The sequence below is a fragment of the Anolis carolinensis genome, chromosome 1 (genome assembly GCF_035594765.1).
Source record: "Anolis carolinensis isolate JA03-04 chromosome 1, rAnoCar3.1.pri, whole genome shotgun sequence".
Classification (NCBI taxonomy): domain Eukaryota; kingdom Metazoa; phylum Chordata; class Lepidosauria; order Squamata; family Dactyloidae; genus Anolis; species Anolis carolinensis.
In genome coordinates this window covers 312,108,215-312,135,001 of record NC_085841.1, presented here as the reverse complement: position 1 = coordinate 312,135,001, position 26,787 = coordinate 312,108,215, and the positions used below count along the sequence as shown (strand labels likewise).

The following is a 26,787-nucleotide window of genomic DNA, read 5'->3' as shown; positions in this document are numbered from 1 at the left end:
AGTTCAAAGCAAATATTGTGGGTCATTCTGCTTTGATATTCTGGGTTATATGGCTGTGGGAAGAGCACTGAGGGTCCTCCCACACAGCCACATAACCCAGAATATCAAGGCAGATAATCCACATTATCTGCTTTGAACTGGATTACATGGCAGTGTGGACTCAGATAAACCAGATCAAGGCAGATATTGTGGGTTATTCTGCTTTGATATTCTGGGTTATATGGCTGTGTGGAAAAGCAGTGAGGGTCCTTCCACACAGCCATATAATCCAGAATATCAAGGCAGATAATTAAAAGACCACGGAAAGGGAATCTGGCCCCCAGTATTAAAAAAAACCCTCTAAAATCAGGACGGTAAATAAAGAACAACACCCTGAAAACAGGGGAAATCCAGACAGGAAACAATCAGGGTCAGCTAACACCTCCCAACCAAGGATGCCCCCAGGGAGGAAGCAGCCAGGCTTTGAATCTGTAAGGCCATTAAATGCTAATCAAGATGGCCAATTGCAACATTCACACTAACCTCAAACAGACAATAGCTCTTTCTCCCACCCTGGACTTCCCACAGATATATAAACCTCACTTACCTAGCTTACAACAGACCTCACAACCTCTGAGGATGCCTGCCATAGGTGTGGGTTAAGGCAGGCCCGGCCCCGGAGGCGAGCCCATGCGCAAAGGCCCGAAGGCAGGCCCAGGCCGCGGAGGCGGCAGGAACAAAGCAGCAGAAGGAGAAGGCCACACCTGAGCAGAGGATCAGGAGGGAGGCCCAGGCGCGGCCTTCCTCTCCTTCCCCTGCTTTATCCAAGCCTATTCCGCCTCCTCCTCCTCTTGGTGGCAGTGATTTCTGCTGTGTGTCCATGCCACGCACGTGGGGAGGAGGAGAGGAGAGGGGGAGGAAGCCGAAGCGACAACGGCACCTGGGAGGAGGAGGTGGGGGGTGCGCGCACATGCGTAAGCACCTCAACTGCACCCCATTGAGATTGGCGCCTTCGGTAACTGCCTAATTTGCCTTGCAGTTGAACCACCCCTGCTTACTTTCCTTCCTACAGATTTTCTAACTTTCATTTATCGTAACAGGCCCACTTGGATTTAGTACTGCCAGTTCACACTGTGTATTTTCTCAATCTTTTGTTACATTTAGCTGAAAATTAATGCATGAAAATTGGCATACCTGGCTTATCTTGCCCACTTGATAGAAGCTAACAGGTGTGTGTGTAGGTGGAGGGTGTTGCAGCTGACTTTTGAGTAATCGCTGCTCTTGGTGTTTCTCTTTTTTTCTTTGCAGAGCGGGCACATGCCTGCTGTTCGTGTGTGGGATGTTGCCGAACGGACCCAAGTGGCTGAGCTTCAAGAACACAAATATGGAGTGGCCTGCGTGGCGTTTTCCCCGAGCTCTAAGTACATCGTCTCAGTGGGTTACCAGCATGACATGATAGTCAATGTTTGGTCATGGAAGGTAAAACTGTAACTAGATTCTTGTTGGCATAAGCAGGGTGGGATGCAGTAATTAGGGTGCAAGCCTGCCATATCTTCTTATAGTATACCCTCAATTTCTACCCTCTGGCAGTCAGGCATCATTTCAAGTCCACTGAGTATGCTAAATCATCTGTGGATTTTCCTTCTTATATGTAACTAGAGCTTGGATCCACTTTAAATCCACTTTAGGGAGGGGGCTTTAAACAGCTCAGCCAGACAGATCTTGGGCCTCACCAAACTACAAACCCCAGAACTCTGCGGAAGGCAGAAACCGGATTTAAAGTGGATCCATGCTCTGGTGTGATGAGGCAGAATGAATGCAGTTTGACACCGTTAGAACTGCCATGGTTCAATATGTTATGGATTCCTGGGAGCTGTAGTTTTGCAAGATCTTTAGCCTTCCCTACTAAATAGTCCTGGGGCCGCACCAAACTACAACTCCCAAGATTCCATAGTAGTGAGCCATAGCAGTTCAAGTAGTGCCAAACTGCATCCATTCCATAATGTAGATGCACCCTCAGTGAGACTGGAAGCTGTTTATTTCATCTTCCCATTGAGGATAGATCTCCACGGCCATATAACTGCATTATATGGATTTAATACACTGACAATATAATATACTAGCTGTGCCCGGCCACGCGTTGCTGTGGCGAAGTATGGTGGTATGGGAAATAAAGTATTGAGGAATTGGTGTTAGTTAAGGTCAAGGGTAAAGGTTTTCCCCTGACATTAAGTCCAGTTGTGTTTGACTCTGGGGGTTGGTGCTCATCTCCATTTCTAAGCCGAAGAGCCGGCGTTGTCCGTAGACTCCTCCAAGGTCATGTGGAATGACTGCATGGAGCGGTGTTACCTTCCCGCCGGAGCAGTACCTATTGCACTCACATTTGCATGTTTTTGAACTTCTGGGTTGGCAGAAGCTGGGGCTAACAGTGGGGGCTCTCTCCGCTCCCCCAATTCAAACCTGTGGCCTTTCAGTCCAGAAGTTCAGCAGCTCAGCGCTTTAACATGCTGTGCCATCAGGAGATATTATTTCCTAAAGGTAGTGAATATACAATATTTCTGATTGGGTTTTTTTTGTTTGTTGGAGGCAAGTATGAATGCTGCAATTAGGAAAAATGATTAGGATGTAATGGCCTTGTAGCTTTAAAGCCTGGCTGTTTCCTCCCTGAGTGAATTTTTTGTTGGGAGGTGTTAGCTGGCCCTGATTGTTTCCTGTCTGGAATTCCCTTGTTTTCAGAGTGGTGTTGTTTGCGATATTTTATGTACCAAAACATGTTAGACAACAAATTTGTCAGAAAAAGTAGTTCAGTACACAGTAATGCTATATAGTAATTACTGTATTTATGAATTTAGCACCAAAATATCACGATATATTGAAAGCATTGACTACAAAAATGCGTTGGATAATCCAGAACATTGGATAAGCGAGTGTTGGATAAGTGAGACTCTACTGTATATTTCTAATCTTATATTATGTGCTCAGAACTGGATTATATGAGGCTCCTTCTTCACAGCTGTATAAAATGCACACTGAAGTGGATTATATGGTAGTGTGGAGTCAAGATAATCCAGTGCAAAGCAGATAATATAAGATTATAAATGGGTTATATAGCTGTGTTGAAGGGCCTTGAGTCTACACTGCCATATAATCCAGTGTAAATTAGATAATCTGTGGAAGAAGTCTAAGTGAGGCCTAAATCTGCCTGTCCCCTAACTGAAACCTGGCTGTCCCTTGGTTTCTAGGCAACCAAGTGGGCAGAGATTAGCCCTCTAAACTGGCAGCAATTGGATAAAAATAATTATTGCTCTCCCTCTAATTAGGACTTTATTTTTCTTTTCTTTTTGTTGTATCAACCTTGAGGCGTGGATGATGGGTTGTGTTGTCAAATTTTGAGGTTGGGGGGCCTGTACTTTTGTTGTTTTGTGAATCGCCGTGATGCCATCACTCTTTTATATATATAGATTTGCCACCTTCATAAAACTGAAAATATATTGAACCAACTACTTTAGATGGTCTGCATTGATTGACTGTGGGGTTCTACAGTGTTTCCCATTAGTCTCCATATATAGGAAAAAATGAACAAACTCATATATTATATTTATATTAATATGTGGGGGAGAAGACTTCGTGGATATTATTTTGTAAAATTTCACATTCAGTACATTCAGCTATAATTTCTTGTTTTCTCTCTGTATAGTGACTTTTGGGTCACCCTGCAGAACAGCAAGGATGGTAGGGAGTGAAATTTGATCCCTCCACTTGCAGCAGTACATATGGTTTGTGTGCTACACTGCTGAGCTATGGACTTCCTCTTTTCTGATGCAGAAGCTTGCTTCCTGTATTTTGACTTCCATGTCAGAAGGAATCTCTGATATTTTATGTCTGAAGCAAGTGTTACATGTTCTTCTTTTTACTGAGACCTCTTTGAGATGTAAAAGGATAATTATTTGCATTTGCAACAAAAGAATTGTTTATTTTTCCTGACCCCCCTTTGTTTTGTTTTTTTAAAAAGAGTGTTCCCTGAGATACCCCCAAAAAACCCTTCAGTGGCTGTTAGTTTTAACTGTAGAAACTTCTCCAGGGAGAGAGATTTCTTTGATTCCTTTGATCAGAACTCCAAATAAACAGGCAATTTTGTTTAAACACAAGTATAGTTTATTTCCTGGCAAAGATTTGAAATGTTTTCAGTTTTGCATCTGTTTGTTTGTTAAAGTTACATGTGGGAATTCATACATAAATATGGTTAGTGCAAAGAGAGGCTAAAAGGATAATGTATTTGCTTAACTGATAGTATTAGGTTGCTTCTTTGTAGAGTATGGTTGTGGTAGATTGTGATATTGTGTCCCCAAGTCAACATGGGAAGGTTCAAGACCCCAATGCCCCTTATGCCAAGAGGAGGCTGACACAGTATGGAATGACTCATTTTCTGTAAAACTTGTTAAAGAACAATCTTGCACTTTATTCTCATCATCCTTTTATTCATAGAACTAAAATCCCAGTTTGAAGAAGCAGCATGTTTATATTTATAACCTACTGTATAGTCCACTCTTATGTCATTTGTGTTCAAGGACAATTTAGTTTCTTCCACTGTTTTACTGTTTCTCATCTGTCCATATTAATCTATGTGTGTCCAAATTCTAATGAATTATTCTCAGAAATGCAGTTCACTTTTGTGATCCTAAAAACCAGAATATATGTTCAGATTTCCCCCCTGGGCTGGATTATTGGTGTGATAGATGATGAAGTCCACACCGCTCCTGTTGATCCCTGCAAGGCTATGGCCTTTTCAGCATGAGTTAGAGCTATAAAGACATGACCTCTCAAAATTCTTGCTCCTGTATATGGAGAATAATACCAGACTAAGTAGTAGTATTTTGGGGAAAGTCTTCAAATGTAGTTTTCCAAAAGAGCTGTTCAGCATTAGCAGAGGTTGTAGTGTAGCTAGTTTTATTCATTTGGATTTTAGAAATGATTTATATTGTTTTTTTATCGAGGGCATTGAATTGTGAACACTGTGAACTGCCCTGAGTCCCCTTTGGGGTTGAGAAGGGCGATATAAAAATACCACAAATAATAAATAAATAAATTGTTTAGCTTTTTGTGCTACAATTGCAAGGAGCAATAGTAGTTGCAGTGTAAGTGGCCATAGTGTAGCTATATGAAATTTGAGCCCATTATATGTATATACACCTATGTGTGTAGAAGTTGTTACAGCACACTCTGAAAAAGATTTTCTCCCCTTCTTTTCAAGAGTACTTGCATTCTTCTGGATTCTGTTATTTCTCTGGTGTCTACCAAATATTACATTTCTAAAAGACAGTTGTGGGTGTATTTTTAACTCAGATTCCTTCTCCTTATTTGTAATCCCTGCTGCAGGTTTTCTGGTATAGGTTGAGCATTCTATATCTAGAAAACTTCAGGCCAGAGTGCTTTGGATTTTGGATAACATGTAATTATGTATCTGTACATAATGAGTTATTTTGAGGATAGGATCCAAGTCTAAATACAAAATTCATCTATGTTTCATATACACCTTATAGCCTGGAGAGAATTTTATACAAAATATTATAAAAATTGTTTGTGAAGCAAAGTTTATGGGCCTATAAGACAGCAAAGGTATCACTACTTCAGCCACCAATGTGGACAGTTTTGGAATTTGGAATTTGGGATAAGTGATGTTCAAGTAGTAATAGAGAAGTGTCTTCCATTGGAGAAGAAATGGAATTAGTACTGTATCAAAATCTGCTCTTCAGTTTCCTGAATATTTTATTTTCTCATGAGACCTTTTTCAAAGCACTTTATATTGCAATTTGAATGTCTTTTGGTGGTGTTTTTGAGCTTGCCAGAAGCTGGCTGGGGGTGTTGTATGCAATTTTTCCAGTTACTCATCTTTCTATCATCCTGCAACCTTCCTTGTTCCCTCTGCTTCTTGGACTGAAAAAAAAAAACCCTATTGGGTAGCAATTATTCATGGCCTTCAATTTTGGTAAATTGATTTTAATGGAAAGCAGATTAAATATCCAACAAAAAAAACAGCACATTACAGTATAAACACTTTTATTGGTACGGCTTCTAGATAATCCAGATATGACCCAGCCTCTGGAATCATGTTTATATTTTCATTTCTCTTCAGTTGAATAAATTTGTAAGAGCACACATATAAAAACATTTTAAAACGTACAAATGTCATTATTGTTGCCACATTTGTTATGGATGGACAGATTTACTCATGGGCATCAACTGAATTACAAGGAGCCAGAAAGGCTGCTGGATGTTGGAGAAATGATGTGATAAAAGACAGATTTTTCCCTCCTCTTTGGCAAGGGAAATTCAGGAAGTCAGACTCTGCTCCTGAGGATTTCTCTGAAAATTTCCTCTCCTTTCAACATTATTTCAAAAGAATTAGTTATGATGAATAATTGGAATGAGACTGCTGAACAAAGACAGAGGAAATGTTTGCCACAACATGGATGTTTGTAGGCTGTTTAGAGACAAGTATGTCTGCACAGTCCTTAAGCATATATTAATTATTTGTGAATAAAGAGGAACCCTGTGAAAAGCAGACGTCATAGTTGCATATCTTTACAAAGTTTTTAATAGGAAGCACACTGAACATGTTAAGCTGGGAGAAGAGGATATGCTTCTCTCCCTTCTTTTCTCTTAGCACCTTAGATTCATAAGTAGGGTATGAGTTTGATTTGTTTGTAATAGCTTACACTTACAGGTGGAACCTCTTAATTTAGCAAGAGGGTTGACTTGTTTGGATGTAGAATCATATAATTGGAAGAAGCCACAAAGACCACCCAGTCTAACCCTGTTCTGCCATCTAGTCTCTGTTTAAAAACTTCTAGTGAAGGAGACTCCACCACACTCCTATGTAGCCTATCCCACTGTTAAACAGCTCTTATCATCAGGATGTTCTTCCCAATATTCAGGTGAAATCTCTTTTTCTTTTGCTTCTCCAGAAAAACATTGTAGTGGCAGCCAATAAGGTCTCAAGCAAAGTGACAGCTGTTTCTTTCTCTGAGGACTGCAGCTATTTTGTCACAGCTGGAAACCGACACATCAAATTTTGGTACCTGGATGATAGTAAAACTTCAAAGGTAAGACATATGGTGAGAACCTGTACATTTGCTGGTCAGCTTTCTGAATGCTGGTGCCCTTCATTTATGTACCGTAATACCCAGCCATGATAGCCATTGAGCCCTGGTAGAAATTGTAGTCCAACACATCCAAAGGGCACAAGATTGTGAGAGGTTGATATAGGTACTGGGGAAGAACCATCAAGAGCACTAACATTGCTTCCAACATGGCTGCTTCCTTGTTACTTCAGAAGGTGCTGGGCAGTTAATTCATTGCTACCCTTCTTTGTAGAACTGGCCAGCAACAAAACAAAGTGTTTCTCCCTTTAATATTTATTTTCTTTAATATATAATCTTTATTCAAAAGTACAGAAATACAAACATACAGAAACAGATGCAGGAAAAAAATACAAAAAGCAAGAACAGTATCTCTCATAAATAACAAAACAAAAACTTGTGTTTTCCTTGTATATAAAACTAGACTAGAATAACTAACAGAATCACATTTAAAACAACATTCTAACCTATACAAACACACACAAATACATACTAAATTTATAACAACATTTGTTGCTGTTGATCTTTTACTTCTTATTTTCTGCTCCCTTAAAATATCACTATGTAGCCTTCCTTCTACTTTTTATAACACTCTTCTAAATCAGAAAAGTGATAGTTGAAGTTTCTCCCATCTTTGCTGTAAGAAAATAATAAGTGAGTCCCAGTCTTTCTTAAAACTGTAGTTCAGCACACCTGAAGAGCACAAAATTTTGGGAGGGAGATATAGGTGTTGGGTAAGAACAATCAAGAGCAATAACAGGTTGCTTCCAAAATAGTAATAATAAAAACTTTATATCTCCCCCATCTCTGAAGCAACCCAGGACAGTTAACAACAAATATTGGCAAACATTCAATGCCATAAACACTGGACCAGGACAAATAATTCAACCTACTCTGACCTAAAACATACCTACTTGACTTTGTCTTATGCCTAAGGCTGTTTCCTTGTGTATAGAAATTACCAGTAAAGAAAAAAGTGTGTTCTCCTCTAACATTTCTGCTAGCTTCAGTGGTTGTGTCTGAGTAGTTCTCATCAAACAATTTGTGATTATCAGACACAGCAGTCTTAACATATTGCTCTTTTTTGCCAGGTGAATGCAACAGTTCCCCTGCTCGGGCGTTCTGGTTTGCTTGGAGAACTGAGGAACAACTTCTTCACAGATGTAGCATGTGGGAGGGGTAAAAAAGCCGACAGCACTTTCTGTATCACATCTTCAGGTCTCCTTTGTGAATTCAATGAAAAGAGGTTGCTGGACAAGTGGGTAGAGTTGAGGGTAAGTTCTGAATCTGTCTTCTTGGACCTCTGTTTGCTGAGGGTGTGGATAGGGGTGTTCCAAGAACTGAGCAGAACTCAAAAACATTTTAACTACGATTCTCAGACTTCATCGCCAAAAAATTCTGAAAATTGTTCTCCATCAATGTAACATTTCCAAGCTCTGATCTAAAGGAACATGATGCAGCTTGTTGGGAATGAAATTAGAATGGCCATGTCTGGCCACGGCACTAATGGGAGCCTACCCAGGAAGCCTTGATGTGAAATAAAATAAGCAGTAAGCAAAAATGTAAAGAAATAAAATGAAAAGTATGTACCCTATGTGCATGTGAAATGATAGAAACAAAGTAGAGGGTCTAAGAGAGTATGTTGTCAGTGAATACTGAACCTACATTTCGCCCTGCTAGTCCTGCCCCTAACATCTATCACACTGAGGCATCCTTTTCCCAGTTGAGCGTAGCTATTGGGAGTGAAATTGACTGGGAGATACACCTGAACTGGAAGAAAGGTTCCCACAGAGAGTTTGGTAATTCTTCACTGTATGCATGGCCCTTTGGCCATTATAAATCTATCCCTACTTTCAACTTTACTTGTGAAAGGAGCATATTTGGATTTCAAAATATAGGTATGTCTCTGCTGCATCTGCTTTAGGTATGAGACTTGCTTAATCTTGAAAATTAGGGTTTGTTTTTTTTTTTAGAATAAAGCATTTGGGCAAAAGCATAGAGATTCTTTACTCTTTAAAGCAGAGATGGCCACTATTTTGGGTGATTTTTTCTCTCTTTTGGTGTTTTGGAGAGGTGTGGGTGACTTTGCAGTGCTAGGGGGAAAATGTTACATTTTAGGCAATTTGGGCCCATTCAGGGATAAAAAAAACACCAAACCTGAAAATCACTCCCCTCCCCATTTTAAAAGAACTGGGGGAATGGGCATAGAGTAGGAGAGGTCTTTAGTGGGGGATCCCACGTGGCCTATAGGGCATGCTTTGCCCACCCTTGCTTTAAAGTTTCCATCATGAAGGCATGACATTGTCCTAAATGGGTTTCTGACTGTGGCCAAGGGAACCTTATAAATATTTCATGACTGTTGTCTGAAACAGCTGTTTCAGCAGGATATTACTGCATTTTTTCTTGAAATAAAAGCAACTTGTTTATAAAACCTTAATGTTATTTAACTCCTGAAGTAATTTCAGAATGGTTATTTCATCCAGCCTTGCTTTATTGGTACCAGGTTTCAAATTTATAAGGGGAGGGTGATAGATGAACCAAAGCTATGCTGAGGTCTACATCCTCTCATTGAGCCAGCTGATGTTAATTGACTCCATGTAGTTTCCTAGTGACATTAATTTTCTACATATGTCCCAAGGCTACTTTTTCTGTGCCAGACTGAATTTTTTTTCTGCCGTTTCAAATGTTGGTAGGGATTAAAAACAAAACAAAGCACAACTGCAATTCTCTGTGCTGAATGTCTGTCTCTTTCTTCTTTCTATTCCTTTCTGCACTGAAATCACCTCTTATCTTTTACTTAGAATACAGACAGCTTCACAGTAAGTCACAATAAAGTCATGACTTCAGCACATCACTTCTCATTGCGCCTTCCATTGTCATCATTTGTCTTGCAAATTACAGTAGAGTTTAAATGAACAAGGAATAGGGCTGCATTTCGGCAGGACTAATGTTCAGCTTACTCTCTGGATAAAATATTGTAAAATAATTATTTTGTGTGCAACCTATAATGTTGCAATGTCAAATGTCACAATCAATCAGCGATGTCCTTCTTTTTGTACTCCAATGCCACCTAGTTTCCTCCCTCCCTATAACCACTATAGATCAGAACTCATTAGCAGTTGGGATGCTTTTATGTGACTTTGAGCTTTGTTTCTAAATATTTTTAGTGGGGGTACTTTTAAACCTCATCTATTGATATCTCTCCCCTTGGGCATGGGTTGGTATTGTTTTGACAGCATATGCATGCAGTGTAACTCACAGCCTAAACAACGGAAACAGAAAGAATGCTAATAATGGCATAATAAAAGTTATAAGAAACTGTCATTTGAGAAAAATCGGCTTAGAAAGGACTTTTAAACTCTTCCTTTCATTAGGTGGCTTCATTTCATCCACTTTATGTTTTCTCCTTTTCCTCCTTTACTTCTTCCTGACTTTTGTTGCCTTATTTCCTTGTGCCTTTGGGAACAATGTTGCTCATTTCATTATCTTGACCCTTAGACTACTGTGGCCAACTGCATTTCTGTGAACCATGATTACATCTTCTGTGGCTGTGCGGATGGCACTGTACGGATTTTTAACCCTTCCAACCTTCACTTCGTGACCACACTCCCAAAACCACACTTCCTTGGGACAGACATTGCCAGCGTCACAGAGGCCAGGTAGGAAAAAAAGCTTGGAGACATTCTTCACATTGCAAATATCTGTAGGTTTCTGTTTTTCATGATGTCTTCAAATAGTGTATGTCTTTATATTTTTGGCCCTGTTTTTTATAGCTTGGAAAAGTTATGTTTTGGACTTTAACTCCCAGAATTCCCTGAGATTCTTGAAATGTTGTTCAATCTCTTATTTTATCCAAGAGGTCCCATAGCTCAGCAGCAAAGCATATTCCTGTTATGTGCAAGTCAAACGTCAGAGATGTGAAATATCTCTTTACTGCAAAGGTTTTTTGTCAGTCTGCAATGACCAGTCATCCCAAATCTAGTGTTGTATAGATATGCAGAACTGCAGTTCCCATCACCCTCAGCTAGCATGGCTAATGGCTATGACAATCATAGTTGGTCTATCACATGTTAAGGATGCCAGGTTGAGACAGTTGGGCATAGAAGGTACTAGGATAAATGACAGCTTCATGCTTTAATAGCCTCAACAGTCATGCGGTTTGAGCTGACTTGGGAATTTTTGCCTCTTTCTCCTAAAGTTGTTCCTTTTCTCTCTCATTTAATTTTATTTTTGATTGTTGGATTGTACTTTTCTCATGTTTAGCCAAATGTTTACTGAGAACACAGCATGAACAACTAGTGACAGTGATATCTTGAAATTCGATCAGTTTGAAGTGGGAAACTAAACTCAGAACATGAAATCTCTGTGTTTTACTTCTAAACCTCTTGCTGTTGGAACACTTGATCAAGGAAACATTGTATGCTGACTCTTCTTTAAAAAGAAAAATGCTTGTCATTTCTTTCCAAGCAGCAAAAAAATCACATGGTTCTAAAACTTGGAAGCTATTGAAGTAATAGCTACATGAATGTTTTTTCACTTTAAAGGAAGTGGAAATCATGCAGTTGTTATTATAACTAATTCATGTAATGCACTTTTTGTGTACTCGTGACAGAACCTAGCATAATGAATTAGTTAGCTTTCAATACAATCTCTGTTACATTATTTGGTCTGCCAATTCTTAAAATGTGACCCCTTCAGGTGCCCCACCCTGTTGATTTTGAATAGTTTCCCTTCAGTCTCTGATATCCCATTATTCTGTATATTTAGCTGCTTTTTAAAGATGTAGTGGGTGATGCTATGCCCTGTTGCTAGTCTGCTTTTCTCTCGATGTAATTATTTATGATTTATCATTCCCTAAGATCATAAAATATTTCTTTTCTATTTTCTATTTCATAAAAGTATTATTATTATTATTATTATTATTATTATTATTATTATTATTATTAAACTTTATTTGTACCCCGCTAGCATCTCCCGAAGGACTCAATGCGGCTTACAAAGGCCAAGGCCTCAACACACAATATAACAATACAAAACAAAAGGCAAATTAAAAACAATTAAAACAGTATAAACAACAAGCAATAAACAATACGCTAAAACACAATAAAACTGGGCCGGGCCAGAGTAATGGGTACAAGATTAAAAGTGCTGATGTGACAGGTGATATATAAGGCTTATAGGGCAAGTGCAGAGTGTGATATACGATCTTAGTTCTAATAAAGTGCTTAAGTAAGCTTGTTTAGTGAATTAGTATTGATTCCATAGTTCTTAGTGAATGTATTATTAAATACCACATGCTAAACTGTACAATACATTCATTATAATGATATTTCATGCACTAAACATACAGTGGGTATGCAGGAGGAAAGATCCAACGAACTTTTGCTTTTGGCCTTGAGTTTGTTCCCTGTGGTTTTGCCCATGTATACATACATACATACATGAACACAAAAAATGTCTTTGCACAAAAAATCTGTGAGGTGAGTAGAATTATCCCACTATGAGAAACACAGAGAAAGGTTTTGGGGAATGCAAATTTGGACCAGGAATTATTAGCTTAAGAACCCTGCCTTATGAGCAATGTTCTGCCCTATCCATGAGGATGAAGCCATAAAAAGAGTGAGATACCTATAAAGGTCAAGGGCGCTGTTAATGAGGAAGAAAGATAGTCTTTGTCTCTGTTTACAGAGATCAATAAATACTGTGGAAATGCAAGGATAATTCCCTAATAATAAACTTTATATATATATATATATATATATATATATATATATATATATATATATATATATATCCCACCCCATCTCCCCGAAGGGACTCGGGGCGGCTCACAACAGGGACAAGCCCGAACAACAACAACATATTTAACATAAACTTAAAACATTCCAACAGTACACAAAATAAAATAATGGACAAATACATTAAAATCCAAGCAGATAATTCCCTACACAGAGCAAAGAATGGGCAGTCTGAAGTGAGCTGGGGAAGGAAGTATAAGGGCAAGGCATGGGGTTTGTTCCATTATCCTGTCTGCGTTACTGTTAGAAGGCTAACAGTCAAAGAAATTATTAGAGATCTTTAGGTAAAGGACAACACTGGGTTACTGTTTATGTTTATCAATTACTGGTGTCCTAAGATCTAGCATCTCCACCATATTGTCCCTGGGTCATGTAAACATTTATTAAAATTTCCCCTCCCCTTCATGTGTATGAGCAGGCCACTGTTCTGAAAAGGCTTGTTGAATTGGCTTTAGCATGTGTATGTATCAGGTCACTGGCCAGAAAACAATGGGTTTGTGAGTGATTTGATTTCTTAAACATCTATGAAGTAGGACAGACACAATGATAGGCTGGGTTGTCTATTTTTATGGCATAAAATGAGAGAAGGAAAGTGATGTTTTGTAGTAACAGAAAAAGAGAGGCAAGGTGATTGCAGACTAGTTGGGGAAGAAAAATGCTTCAAAACTTGCCATACTTGATGGCTTTAGCTGGAGAGAAAGTTGTATTGTTCCTTTCGTTTCTGGCATGTCTCCTGTAAAATAGAACAAAAAGCTCTCCAGGATTACAAAAGTATGTATTTATTTTTAACTCCATGTGCCAATCTTTTTGTCTAGATAACATGGTTTATTCGAACATTCAGTGAAAGGTTATGAGGCTTTTTATCAGGGCAGCATCAGTCAGAGCACTAGGGAGAAATTAAAGTTATACAAGAATTCCTTTGTTACAATGTTAACTACATTCATCATAATTTGAAAGCTCACATTCATTTCTAGAATGGGGCTCCAATATGGGATGTCATCACCTTTCTGCAGAGGAGCATAATGCCATAGGAACTGGGCTTGATCAAAGATTCAACTAGAATTTACTTAGGATCTAAAGCCTGTCTTTTTTTGTACAAGGAGATTAGAGTCCCAATGTGAATGTCAACTGTCATGAACTCAGTATGCAATCCGTAGGCCAGCTGTATGCTCTTAGCCCTCCACCCTGTTTGAACTATGATGATAACAAGAGTGACCTGTGTTACAACAGGGGTGGGGAAGCTTTAGCCCTACAGATGTTTTGCCATTCAGCTCATCAACTCCACTGAGCTTATCTAGTGGTAAAGGATTATGAGTTGTATGCCAAACATCTGGAGGACCAACATTTCTCCACCTGTTATACAATTTACAGTAAGCTGTTACCCATTAAGTGTTTTTATTACTGCAAATAACTATATCAATTTGTGTCATTGGAAGTAGTTGGTAGTTGCCAAAGCAGACAGGCATTCTTGCCCTTTCTGATATTACTTTGTCAATTCCCTTTACTTCCTAATAAATCAATTGACTGTATAACAATTAACCATTGTGCTATCAATTCACAGCCGACTGTTTTCTAATGTGACCGATGCCAAGTATCCAGATACCATTGCCTTGACTTTTGACCCCAACAACCAGTGGTTGTCATGTGTTTACAACGATCACAGCTTGTATGTGTGGGATGTCAAGGACCCCAAGAAAGTGGGCAAGGTTTATTCTGCCTTATATCATTCCTCGTGTGTCTGGAATATTGAGGTAACTAAAAGTGAAGCAGTCTTGGGTGTGTGGTGGCCATGGGGGAGAGAGCTGTGTTAGAGCAGACCTGATGAGAGTGTTTCTCAATAATCATTGTTATTTGGTTAGAAAGTGTAAGCGTTTGTAAACAAGAGGTGGTAATTTTTACTTTGACCAGATTCCCCAAACAATATTTGTTCCTTTTTTGTCGGTGTGCTTCCCCTGCATACTTGGGCTCAGGCTACAGGAGGAAGCGGTATTTTACATCTGTAGTAAAGGACAGTCTGAACTCATGAGAGTTGAAAGTAGTGCAGGAAGCCAGAGGGGAGATAGAAGAGGTACAGGAGTGGGGGAAAGCAGTGTGCCTGTTCAGATGGCTGGAAATGGTGTACAGGGTAAGACCAGTCACCAAGCAAAGCCATACCCTGTTGATAATTTCAGTACAGCTGCTTTTTCAATGAATCCTTGCCTGTAGCAATATGAATTGTACCACTGGCAATTTTTTTTTGCCTCTAGTCATAGCCTTGCTGGTTGCAAAGGCTGTGTACAGTTTCTATGGATAATAGTTCAATATCCAATATGGGGATGGAGGTAGGGGGAGGCAGTGTGTTCAAAGAACAGCTTGCAACCTGAAGGTGTCCTGCTTCGGTGCCTTTGTCTTTAACAGAACATGCTATTGCTGTTACAAAATAAAAAATGTAGCCCATTGCCCGTATGTTCTGAATAGTTCTGTCAGCTGGCCAGCTGCTCCCAAAACTTTCTATTCCGAATTAATCCGAAAAGAAACAAAGGGAGTGTGTCAGCTTTAGGGGCCTCAGGGTTGTTTTTATTATCTTCACTAAAGCAAGATAGAAAATGTCATAGCTGTATCATAGCACTGCTCTCTGCTGGCATGTGTCTGTCTGTACAAGAGTCTCTAAAGCTCGGAGGGAATTTACTTTCTTGACCAGAAGAAGAGCTTTTGGAGTGTTGCTGTTAAGGCAGGATTCCAATGGAAAAAACAAGTTGTTGCAGTATTCCAACTAAGTAAATTTTATAGGCATTAAGCTGAACATATAATTTGGCTATGGAAACCAACTTCAAAGGTGGGCATGATAATAGGCTTCATCAACCTTAATAATGTTCTAGAACAGGAAATTTTGGGAGTGGTTTGGATTATTTGTGATAAAAAGGCTTTAGGTGCCCAAGTAGTTTGGAGTGTTGTTGTCAATGGATTGGAATATAAATCCTTGTTTTTCCCCTCCACTTTGTTATTTTCTGTCTCTCAGGTGTACCCTGAGGTGAAGGACAACAATCAGTCTTGCTTACCCCCAAACTCTTTCATCACCTGCTCCTCAGATAATACTATCCGGCTCTGGAATACCGAAAGCTCAAATATCCATGGAACAGCTCTGCATCGAAACATTCTGAGCAATGTAAGAATCTAGTTTGATACTTTATTTCATAGAATCATAGAATTATAGAGTTGGAAAAGAGCTCATGGGCCATCAGTCCAACCCCCTGCCAGGAAGCAAGAAAATCGCATTCAAAGCATCCCAGACAGATGGCCATCCAGCCTCTGCTTAAAAGCCTCCAAAGAAGGAGCCTCCACCACACACCGGGGCAGAGAGTTCCACTGCTGAACAGCTCTCACAGTGAGGAAGCTCTTCCTAATGTTCAGATGGAATATCCTTTCCTGTAGTTTGAAGCCATTGTTCCGCATCCTAGTCTCCAGGGCAGCAGAAACGGGCTTGCTCCCTTCTCCCTATGACTTCCCCTCACATATTTATACAAGGCCATCATGTCTCCTCTTAGCCTTCTCTTCTGCAGGCTAAACATGCCCAGCTCTTCTGCAGGCTAAACATGCCCAGCTCATTTATCAATAGGAAGCAAAAACAAAACATTCTTGGCAACATAGCTTTTAATTTGCTTAGGAATCCAACATTCAATACACTGGTTAATAGTAACCTAAGCTTGGTTTACCATATGTAACATACACTGTTATTTTAGTTGTCTTTAAAATGTTAGAAACAACCTCCAAGACACAAGGTCCCTTTAGAAATATACTAGCTGTGCCCGGCCACGCGTTGCTGTGGCGAAGTCTGGTGGTCTGGGAAATAAAGTATTGAGGAATTGGTGGTAGTTAAGGTCAAGGGTAAAGGTTTTCCCCAGACATTAAGTCCAGTCGTGTCTGACTCTGGAGGTTGGTGCTCATCTCCTTTTCTAAGCCGAAGAGCCGGCGTTGTCCGTAGACTCCTCCAAGGTCATGTGGGATGACTACATGGAGCGGCGTTACCTTCCCGCCGGAGCAGTACCTATTGATGCACTCACATTTGCATGTTTTCGAACTTCTGGGTTGGCAGAAGCTGGGGCTAACAGTGGGGGCTCTCTCCGCTCCTCCAATTCAAACCTGTGGCCTTTCGGTCCAGAAGTTCAGCAGCTCAGCGCTTTAACACGCTGCGCCATCAGGGGATATTATTTCCTAAAGGTTGTGAATATACAATATTTCTGATTGGTTTTTTTGTTTGTTGGAGGCAAGTATGAATGCTGCAATTAGGAAAAATGATTAGGATGTAATGGCCTTGCAGCTTTAAAGCCTGGCTGTTTCCTCCCTGAGTGAATTTTTTGTTGGGAGGTGTTAGCTGGCCCTGATTGTTTCCTGTCTGGAATTCCCTTGTTTTCAGAGTGGTGTTGTTTGCGATATTTTATGTGCTTCTACTGTCTGTGGCCCTGAGAAAACAGAGGATTTTCCAGACTTTGATGATGGGAATACTTTGTTGGGAGGTGTTAGCTGGCCCTGATTGTTTCCTGTCTGGAATTCCCTTGTTTTCAGAGTGGTGTTGTTTGCGATATTTTATGTGCTTCTACTGTCTGTGGCCCTGAGAAAACAGGATTTGCCAGACTTTGATGATGGGAATACTTTGTTGGGAGGTGTTAGCTGGCCCCGATTGTTTCCTGTGTGGAATTCCCCTGTTTATTTACTGTCCTGGTTTTAGAGATTATATTGTTCTGCATTATTCTATCCCAGTAATTATTTCATATTAAAGAAGAATCTCACTTATCCAACATTCGCTTATACAATGTTCTGGATTATCCAACGCAGTCTGCCTTTTCATAATCAATGTTTTTGTAGTCAGTGTTTTAAATTCATTGTGATATTTTAGTGGTAAATTTGTAAATACAGTACAGTAGAGTCTCACTTATCCAACATAAACGGGCCGGCAGAACGTTGGATAAGCGAATATGTTGGATAATGAGGAATTAAGGATAACCCTATTAAACATCAAATTAAGTTATGATTTTACAAATTAAGCACCAAAACATCATGTTAGACAACAAATTTGTCAGAAAAGTAGTTCAGTACACAGTAATGCTATATAGTAATTACTGTATTTATGAATTTAGCACCAAAATATCACGATATATTGAAAGCATTGACTACAAAAATGCGTTGGATAATCCAGAACGTTGGATAAGCAAGTGTTGGATAAGTGAGACTCTACTGTAAATACTACATAGCATTACTGCGCATGGAACTACTTTTTCTGTCAAATTTGTTGTATAATATGATGTTTTGGTGCTTAATTTGTATAACGATTACCTAAGTTGATGTTTAATTGGCTTTTCCTGAATCCCTTCTTATTATCCAACATATTCACTTATCCTGCCGGCCTGTTTACGTTGGATAAGTGAGACTCTACTGTATATTGATAATCTTAAATTATCTGCTTAGAACTGGATTATATGAGGCCCCTTCTTCACAGCTGTATAAAATGCACACTGAAGTGGATTATATGGCAGTGTGGAGTCAAGATAATCCAGTGCAAAGCAAATAATATAAGATTATAAATGGGTTATATAGCTGTGTTGAAGGGCCTTGAGTCTACACTGCCATATAATCCAGTGCAAATTAGATAATCTGTGGAAGAAGTCTAAGTGAGGCCTAAATCTGCCTGTCCCCTAACTGAAACCTGGCTGTCCCTTGGTTGCTAGGCAACCAAGTGGGCAGAGATTAGCCCTCTAAACTGGCAGCAATTGGATAAAAAAAATTATTGCTCTCCCTCTAATTAGGACTTTATTTTTCTTTTCTTTTTGTTGTATCAACCTTGAGGCGTGGATGATGGGTTGTGTTGTCAAATTTTGAGGTTGGGAGGCCTGTATTTTTGTTGTTTTGTGAATTGCCGTGATGCCATCACTCTTTTATATATATAGACTGTATCCAGGCTGCTGTGGCCTGATAGAACTTGTGAAACTATTTTGCATTTTACCAAATAAACATGTATTGTAGGTTCACTTGAATGATGAACACATGTACATATCAAAGTGTATGTAAACTAAGGACATTTGAGTCTTTTAACCAGTTGCTTGAATATATGTTTTAGAATGTAATATGTCTGTCCTTGCCTTTTGAGCATAGTCTTAGAAAGAACAACCAACCAGGTTGGTAATATTAGATTCTTTCAGAACTGGTTTGAAATATACTGAAAATAATTGATTCTAATTTTTCTCACAATGCCTTCAGATGTCTATTCACAGCCATTCTTAGCTTTAGGCAGAATGAAGCAAATATTCCAGGAAATGAATCTGGGATGTCATGAATAGACAGTAATATATTATTTACTTTTTTCTTATTATATTGTAGTGCCAAGTAAGAGAAGGTCACTTTTTTGATTTTTTTACTTATGTGCCAGAAGTTGGCTGCTTTAGATACAAGGTACCCTAAACTTAATGAATAGGCAATGCTTTTCAGGCAGCAAAATATTCTGGTTACTCCTTATGTGTATTGGTGCCAAAGCAAAGATGTTTCACTGCAGTGGAGAACTGTAACATTTAGAAAGTTCATGCTGTTGCTAATCATGCTGAAAGAAAAGAGAATGTTAGGGATGGCTTTGGAAATTAGCTCCTGTGTAAAATTTAAACATGATTTTTTTTAGTAATTCCTACATGATTTTCAGCTTTGTTCTGTTCTCTTGCATTAGTTTTTTGTTATAAAGCCTTGTGCAAAACCTTGTGATGAGTTAAGTCTGTCTGCAGTGCAATGAATGTATAATTGATGAGAGCTCCCCCTACATCATTATCCTTATATTCTTCTTAGCCTTATAGTTTATATCTGTGGGATAGAAAATGGCTGCACACTGAAAGTATGTAATGGCTGCCTCCCGTGTTCGTATTATGACCTGTGTATACAGAGCAGTATTGTTTTCAATTCAACACATTGTTCAGTAGCCTGCTGTTTTGTGTTTTGGTTAAATCTTGACAGAATTACAGTTTGAGCTCCCTAGTCTTTGCTACCATTTTAAGTGATTGTATATGCCATCAGTGTTGGGTTTCCTCCCCTGGTGTTGACTTTGATTTCATTGGCTCACTTATTTGGCGACTTTTGTTTTTCACAGGATCTGATGAAAATTATCTATGTCGATGAAAACACCCAAGCCCTCCTGGACACAGAGTACAACACAGCTGGAGGGGTGGACAAGGCAGATTCACAAATCCTGGATGCAAAAGTGGGAATTCGCACAGTTTGTGTCAGCCCTACTGGGGAGCACCTGGCATCAGGTGACAGGATAGGCACTCTCAGGTAAGCTTGGGAGTGTTGGAAAGGCCTGGCTTTTCACAAGAGCCCTATCTCTTTCTCACCATCTGCCTGGGTCCTTTTCAGGATCTATGAGTTGAAGTCCATGAAAGAGATGCTGAAGGTAGAAGCCCATGATTCTGAAATTCTCTGCCTTGAGTATTCAAAGCCTGAGACAGGTAAGGGGGTCTCAGCTGTTGCTGAGCCAGTCTTCTTGCCTGTATATTAACATCTTGTGGAGCACTAATTTGTCCCTCTTCTATCAAGCGAGATCTCTTTCGATGTGCTAGTAGAGAGTATAATGCCACACCCACAAGATGAAAAGATAGAGTTTAATCTTTCCATTGTTTTTAAAAATCATATTTATTAAATACACAGTGAACAAATCTACGAATAAATAATCTGTACACTCGTAATATAAACCCATCAAATGCACTAAAACAATACTAATATTTTTCAAACCATATGCCTTCCGCTTATTCTTCTCGCTTCTCAACATCTTCATATTATTCTTAACTGCAGATACATGAATTAATTTTGGCATAAAATGTGCACATATCATATAGTTACATAAAATCATATATTCTGAGGTATTATCTTCTTATATACGACAATATTTATATGATTGCTTCCAGACTCTACCCCAGGCTCATAAAAATTTTCCATTCTCAACATGCAGCCCTATATATGTAGTTTGTCTTTGTTTCTTTTGAATTTGCACCATGAAATATGAGGATAGCCTTGCCTTTGTGTTCAGGTCAACTGTGCCAATGCAAAATAAAGAATGGAAAGAACTATCATTATAGCTGTGTGTTTTCCCCCTCTGTTCTCTTAACAACAGGTTTGAAGCTTCTAGCATCAGCTAGTAGAGACAGACTGATCCATGTTTTGGATGCTGGGAGGGATTATAGCCTCCAGCAGACCCTAGATGAGCATTCATCCTCAATTACAGCAGTGAAGTTTGCAGGTAATGTGATTGTGAATCTTTCTTTTAGTTAACATAAATCAACACCAATTCTACATTGCAGTTCTAAATGATGTAGACTATGGTATCTTCTCTAACTCATTTTTATATTTTGCTCCTATAGATATGGCTTCTGAGATCTTGGCCAGTACCTAATGGATACTGATGTTTTTCTTCCTCTGGGGTGTTAGAAACTATCCAAATAGAGAAAAAATAACGGCTAGTGTAGAGTTTTCACACAAAAGTCTTTGATTTCTCAGCATTTCAGTGTTGGGTATATTATCGCCCCATCTTTCCTCTGCTGTTTTAATTTCACATTGTGTTTCACCTTATCCCCTCATATACAATTTTACCTCTCTGAGGATTGCAGAGCCATTTAAAGATATTTCCCCATGGAGTATTTACCCTTTGTTTAGAGATTAAATTGTGAGAGTTAATTTGGGAGCACATAGTAACTCATTATAAATAATGACTTATTTGTAATTAATCCCCTTTTCCAATAACCATGCCACAATCCAGTTCTAAAAGACGGATCAGCAGGAATAGTAATGTGAGATATAGAAAGAGAAGTGTAATGTGGGAAGAAATTTTAATTTTCTTCTCACATGTCTGCTTGTTCATGATCCCACTTGCTTCTCTCTCCCTTCAGCCAATGATGGAAAAGTGCGAATGATAAGCTGTGGAGCAGATAAGAGCATCTATTTCCGCACTGCACAAAAGGTAATTCTATTAGTCTTCTCTCTTTATGTAACTTTCGGGATGAAGCTATTTTAAGAAGGATCTTTGGATGTTTTAGGCCTTATTTCATTCTGTTCTCACTCTTTAGAAAAATTACATAGGACTGATGGTTGTAGATGATTTCACCTGCTGTCTTCACCTTCACCTTCTTTCTCTTCTTGCATTGGTTCCTTTGAAAAGTGACTTTATCTCTTGCTTGATGAAGAAAGATATCATGCATGTAGCTTTGGACTGTTTTTGGTTTTCTTTGAATTTATTTTTCTTGTGTTCAGACCAGTGATGGGGTTCATTTTACTCGGACACACCATGTTGTCAGGAAAACCACTCTTTATGACATGGATGTCAATCCCAACTGGAAATACGCTGCCATTGGATGCCAAGATCGTAACATCAGGTTGGTTCACTACCTGCCATGGACACCAGTATGTTGGTGACACTGAACTTCAAATCTCTTGATAATCTATCTCTCTAAGTGGTTTCATGTGTATGTTAAACAGCATGGAGTACAAAGCCAATTTCAGCAGCCAGGGCATTGGGCATGCATTGATTGTATATTCCTGCGTGGCACGCAATTGGCGTGACTTAATACAGCACCACCTTCTGAGTGTGCCTCTACAGCAAGGAATGAAACCACTATAAAACAGTGACCCCAAGTCCCATCCGAGAGAGGCAGTCCAGAATCTTAACACATTCAGACCTTTTATTTTTATTTTTTCTTTCTCTCTCTCTCTTGTTTCTAATTATATTTGAAAGACCAATCAAGTTTTTTAAAGAGGTGGCAGCATGAGAGATAAATCAGTTTTTTTCTTTGTCTAGCTTATTCACTGTGTTGGTGGCCAATTCGTTCCATCAAGCTCAATTTTTGAGGAGCATATTCCAGTGCTTGAAAATAGATACTTCTCATATAAATTTATTGTATAGTGTACAAAAAAGAGAAGAGTGGCAGAAGCACTCTGTAAAGCAAATAGCCCAAGACAAGGATAGGCATTAGCATTTTTTTTAAACCAAAAACTAGATGATTTAATGGAAGGATAAGTCTGTCAGTAGCTATTGGCTATAAACAAATAAATAGAACTACCATGTTCAGAGGCATTTGCCCTTCTGTAAGGTCAGCTATTATGAGCTTCTCAGACATGGCTGAATGTTAGATGTAAGCTGTATAAACCAAGTACAACTTAAGTCTGAATATACATTTTCTGGACGATTTCTTGCTTTCTTTCACAGGATTTTCAACATTAGTAGTGGGAAGCAAAAGAAGCTGTACAAGGGATCCCAAAGTGAAGATGGCACCTTAATTAAAGTAAGGACATTATAGATTTTGACAGGTTTTATTGTTTTTCCCTCAGTTTCCTTTGTTTTGCCTTTTTATTACATACAGTTCTAATTAGCGAATTGGATTTTAGTTCTTTTCCATGTAGCATAGAGGCTTTACGCTTTGCATTTGGTTTGTCCATCATAAAGACATTTTATGTATAAATTAAAGGTCAAAATTATACACTAAAAGCTAACAAAAATTATCATCCCCCTTGACTTGATTTCTGATTCTGCCCCCAGGAACAGTTAGTTGAAATACATTAGTATCCCATTTTAATTCATCTATAATATAACTGGAATGAATGCATAACTATTGTCTAGAGATTTCTTAATCTTTAGATGATTTTTAAAGTGGCAACTGCATTTAATTTCTCTGCTGATACTCTAAACTGACCCAAATGCAGAAAATCTTATTTTGCTGCATAAGCATGTTTAAGACACTTGCGTTCATAAATACAGTTATGTTTATGTCTCAGAATCCTGTGGCATATCCTGCACTTGTTTTTGAAGATCCCTACATGCTGTAATTCCCCAGCTTTGTATTCTGTCCCTGAAGTAGTTTTCTTTGTAGTTTCACTTCTTTTCTAGATTTGATTCAGGAAGAGTATTTTCTGGCCAGACCAGTATTTGCTTTCCAGATAATTTCAGCAGTCCAGACTGTTAGAAATCTGTGATACTCGGGAAATGACAGTATTGTCAAGGGAAGAGATCTGGGAAAAGTTAGCCTACATATAGATAAATACCAGCTATTGCTGCCTCTTGGATTTAACAAGGAATTGCTCTCTTTTGTTTGCGTGTATGTTTTTGTATATATTTTTCATATGTCTATCAATTCATAGCATTGTATTCTCATCTAGTGTCGTGGTAGAATCATAGAATCATAGAATAGTAGAGTTGGAAGAGACCTCAAAGGCCATCTAGTCCAACCCCCCGCTAAGAAGCAGGAAATCGCATTCAAAGCACCCCCGACAGATGGCCATCCAGCCTCTGCTTAAAAGCCTCCAAAGAAGGAGCCTCCACCACGGCCCGGGGGAGAGAGTTCCACTGCCGAACAGCCCTCACAGTGAGGAAGTTCTTCCTGATGTTCAGGTGGAATCTCCTTTCCTGTAGTTTGAAGCCATTGTTCCGTGTCCTAGTCTGCAGGGCAGCAGAAAATAAGCTTGCTCCCTCCTCCCTATGACTTCCCCTCACATATTTGTACATGGCTATCATGTCTCCTCTCAGCCTTCTCTTCTGCAGGCTAAACATGCCCAGCTCTTTAAGCCTCTCCTCATAGGGCTTGTTCTCCAGACCCTTAATCATTTTAGTTGCCCTCCTCTGGACGCTTTCCAGCTTGTCAGCATCTCCCTTCATCTGCGGTGCCCAAAACTGGACACAGTATTCCAGGTGTGGTCTGACCAAGGCAGAATAGAGGGGGAGCATGACTTCCCTGGATCTAGACGTTATTCCCCTATTGATGCAGGCCAAAGTCCCATTGGCTTTTTTAGCTGCCGCATCACATTGTAGGCTCATGTTTAACTTGTTGTCCACGAGGACTCCAAGATCTTTTTCGCACACACTGCTGTCAAGCCAGGCGTCCCCCATTCTGTATCTTTGATTTCCATTTTTTCTGCCGAAGTGAAGTATCTTGCATTTGTCCCTGTTGAACTTCATTTTGTTAGTTTCGGCCCATCTCTCTAGTCTGTCAAGATCGTTTTGAATTCTGCTCCTGTCTTCTGGAGTGTTAGCTATCCCTCCGAGTTTGGTGTCATCTGCAAACTTGATGATCGTGCCTTCTAACCCTTCGTCTAAGTCGTTAATAAAGATGTTGAACAGAACCGGGCCCAGGACGGAGCCCTGCGGCACTCCACTTGTCACTTCTTTCCATGATGAAGACGACGCATTGGTGAGCACCCTTTGGGTTCGTTCGCTTAGCCAATTACAGATCCACCTAACCGTAGTTTTGTCTAGCCCACATTTTACTAGTTTGTTTGCCAGAAGGTCGTGGGGGACTTTGTCGAAGGCCTTACTGAAATCTAGATATGCTACATCCACGGCATTCCCTGTATCGACCCAACTCGTAACTCTATCGAAAAAAGAGATCAGATGAGTCTGGCATGACTTGTTTTTGGTAAATCCGTGTTGACTATTAGCAATGACCGCATTTGTTTCTAAGTGTTTGCAGACCACTTCCTTAATGATCTTTTCCAGAATCTTGCCTGGTATTGATGTGAGGCTGACCGGACGGTAATTGTTTGGGTCGTTCTTTTTTCCCTTCTTGAAGATAGGGACCACATTCGCCCTCCTCCAATCTGCTGGGACTTCTCCTGTTCTCCAAGAACTCTCGAAGATGATTGCCAGTGGTTCTGAAATAACTTCCGCTAGTTCCTTCAATACTCTTGGATGTAGCTGATCTGGCCCTGGGGACTTGAATTCGTTTAGAGTGGCCAGGTGTTCCTGGACAACTTGTTTCCCTATTTGGGGTTGGATTTCCCCCAATCCTTCGTCCATTCCATGTTGCTGAGGTTGAAGATGGCTTTCTTTTTGTGAGAAGACCGAGGCAAAGAAGGCATTAAGCAGTTCTGCCTTTTCCCTATCCCCTGTCACCATCACCCCATCTACTCCTTGCAGTGGCCCTATCGCCTCCTTTTTCTTCCTTTTTCTACCAACATAAGCAAAAAAACCTTTTTTGTTTTTTTTTTATGTCCCTGGCAAGCCTGAGCTCATTTTGCGCTTTAGCCTTGCGAACCTTTTCCCTACAGGAGTTGGCTATACGTTTGAATTCTTCTTTGGTGATTTCTCCCCTTTTCCACTTCTTGTGCATGTCACTTTTGAGCTTTAGCTCAGTTAGAAGTTCTTTGGACATCCATTCTGGCTTCTTTGCACTTGTCTTATTTTTCTTCTTTGTTGGCACTGTTTGCATTTGCGCCTTGAGTATTTCACTTTTGAAAAACTCCCATCCATCCTTAACTCCCTTGTTTTTTAATATCGGCGTCCATGGAATGCCGCTCAGTAATTCCTTCATTTTTTGGAAGTCAGCTCTCTTAAAGTCCAGAATGCGTGTTTGACTTGTCTTAGTTTCAGCATTCCTTTGTATTGCAAACTGCAGGAGCACATGGTCACTTGCCCCTAAGGATCCAACCACTTCAACTGTATTGATCAGGTCTTCCACATTTGTTAAGATTAGATCAAGAGTTGCTGATCCCCTTGTTGCCTCTTCTACCTTCTGGACCATAAAATTATCTGCAAGGCAAGTGAGGAATTTGTTGGACTTTGTACTCTTGGCTGAGTTTGTTTTCCAGCAGATATCGGGATAATTGAAATCGCCCATGACTACTATATCTCTTCTTTGTGCCTGTTTGGTCAGCTGTTGACAGAAGGCTTCATCAAGTCCTTCATCCTGACTCGGAGGTCTGTAGTAGACACCCACGACAAGATCTTTTTGAGTCCCGGTTCCCTTGATTCTTATCCAGATGCTTTCAAGCTGGTTTCCCGGATTACAGTCTTGCATTTCTTCTGCAACGTAACTGTTTTTGACATATAAAGCTACTCCCCCTCCTCTCCCCTTTGTTCTATTTCTGTGAAAGAGGTTATA

The 26,787-nt window shown here is 39.6% G+C and overlaps 1 protein-coding gene across 3 annotated transcripts in view; it reads left to right on the top strand.

The window, feature by feature from the left end:
• mapkbp1 (mitogen-activated protein kinase binding protein 1) overlaps positions 1-26,787 on the top strand; it is a 141,726-nt gene that overhangs the window by 89,067 nt on the left and 25,872 nt on the right. For 2 of the 3 annotated variants that reach the window (XM_062968150.1, XM_062968149.1), the window contains exons 6-18: positions 1,288-1,458; positions 6,945-7,082; positions 8,210-8,392; positions 9,920-9,937; positions 10,617-10,777; positions 14,478-14,667; positions 15,915-16,061; positions 20,019-20,203; positions 20,285-20,376; positions 21,039-21,164; positions 21,811-21,881; positions 22,172-22,293; positions 23,124-23,199. In XM_062968150.1, the coding sequence (XP_062824220.1) occupies positions 1,288-1,458; positions 6,945-7,082; positions 8,210-8,392; positions 9,920-9,937; positions 10,617-10,777; positions 14,478-14,667; positions 15,915-16,061; positions 20,019-20,203; positions 20,285-20,376; positions 21,039-21,164; positions 21,811-21,881; positions 22,172-22,293; positions 23,124-23,199 (1,680 nt within the window). The remainder of the gene's footprint in view (positions 1-1,287; positions 1,459-6,944; positions 7,083-8,209; positions 8,393-9,919; positions 9,938-10,616; positions 10,778-14,477; positions 14,668-15,914; positions 16,062-20,018; positions 20,204-20,284; positions 20,377-21,038; positions 21,165-21,810; positions 21,882-22,171; positions 22,294-23,123; positions 23,200-26,787) is intronic. The other variant, XM_008104288.3, reaches the window with a different exon arrangement.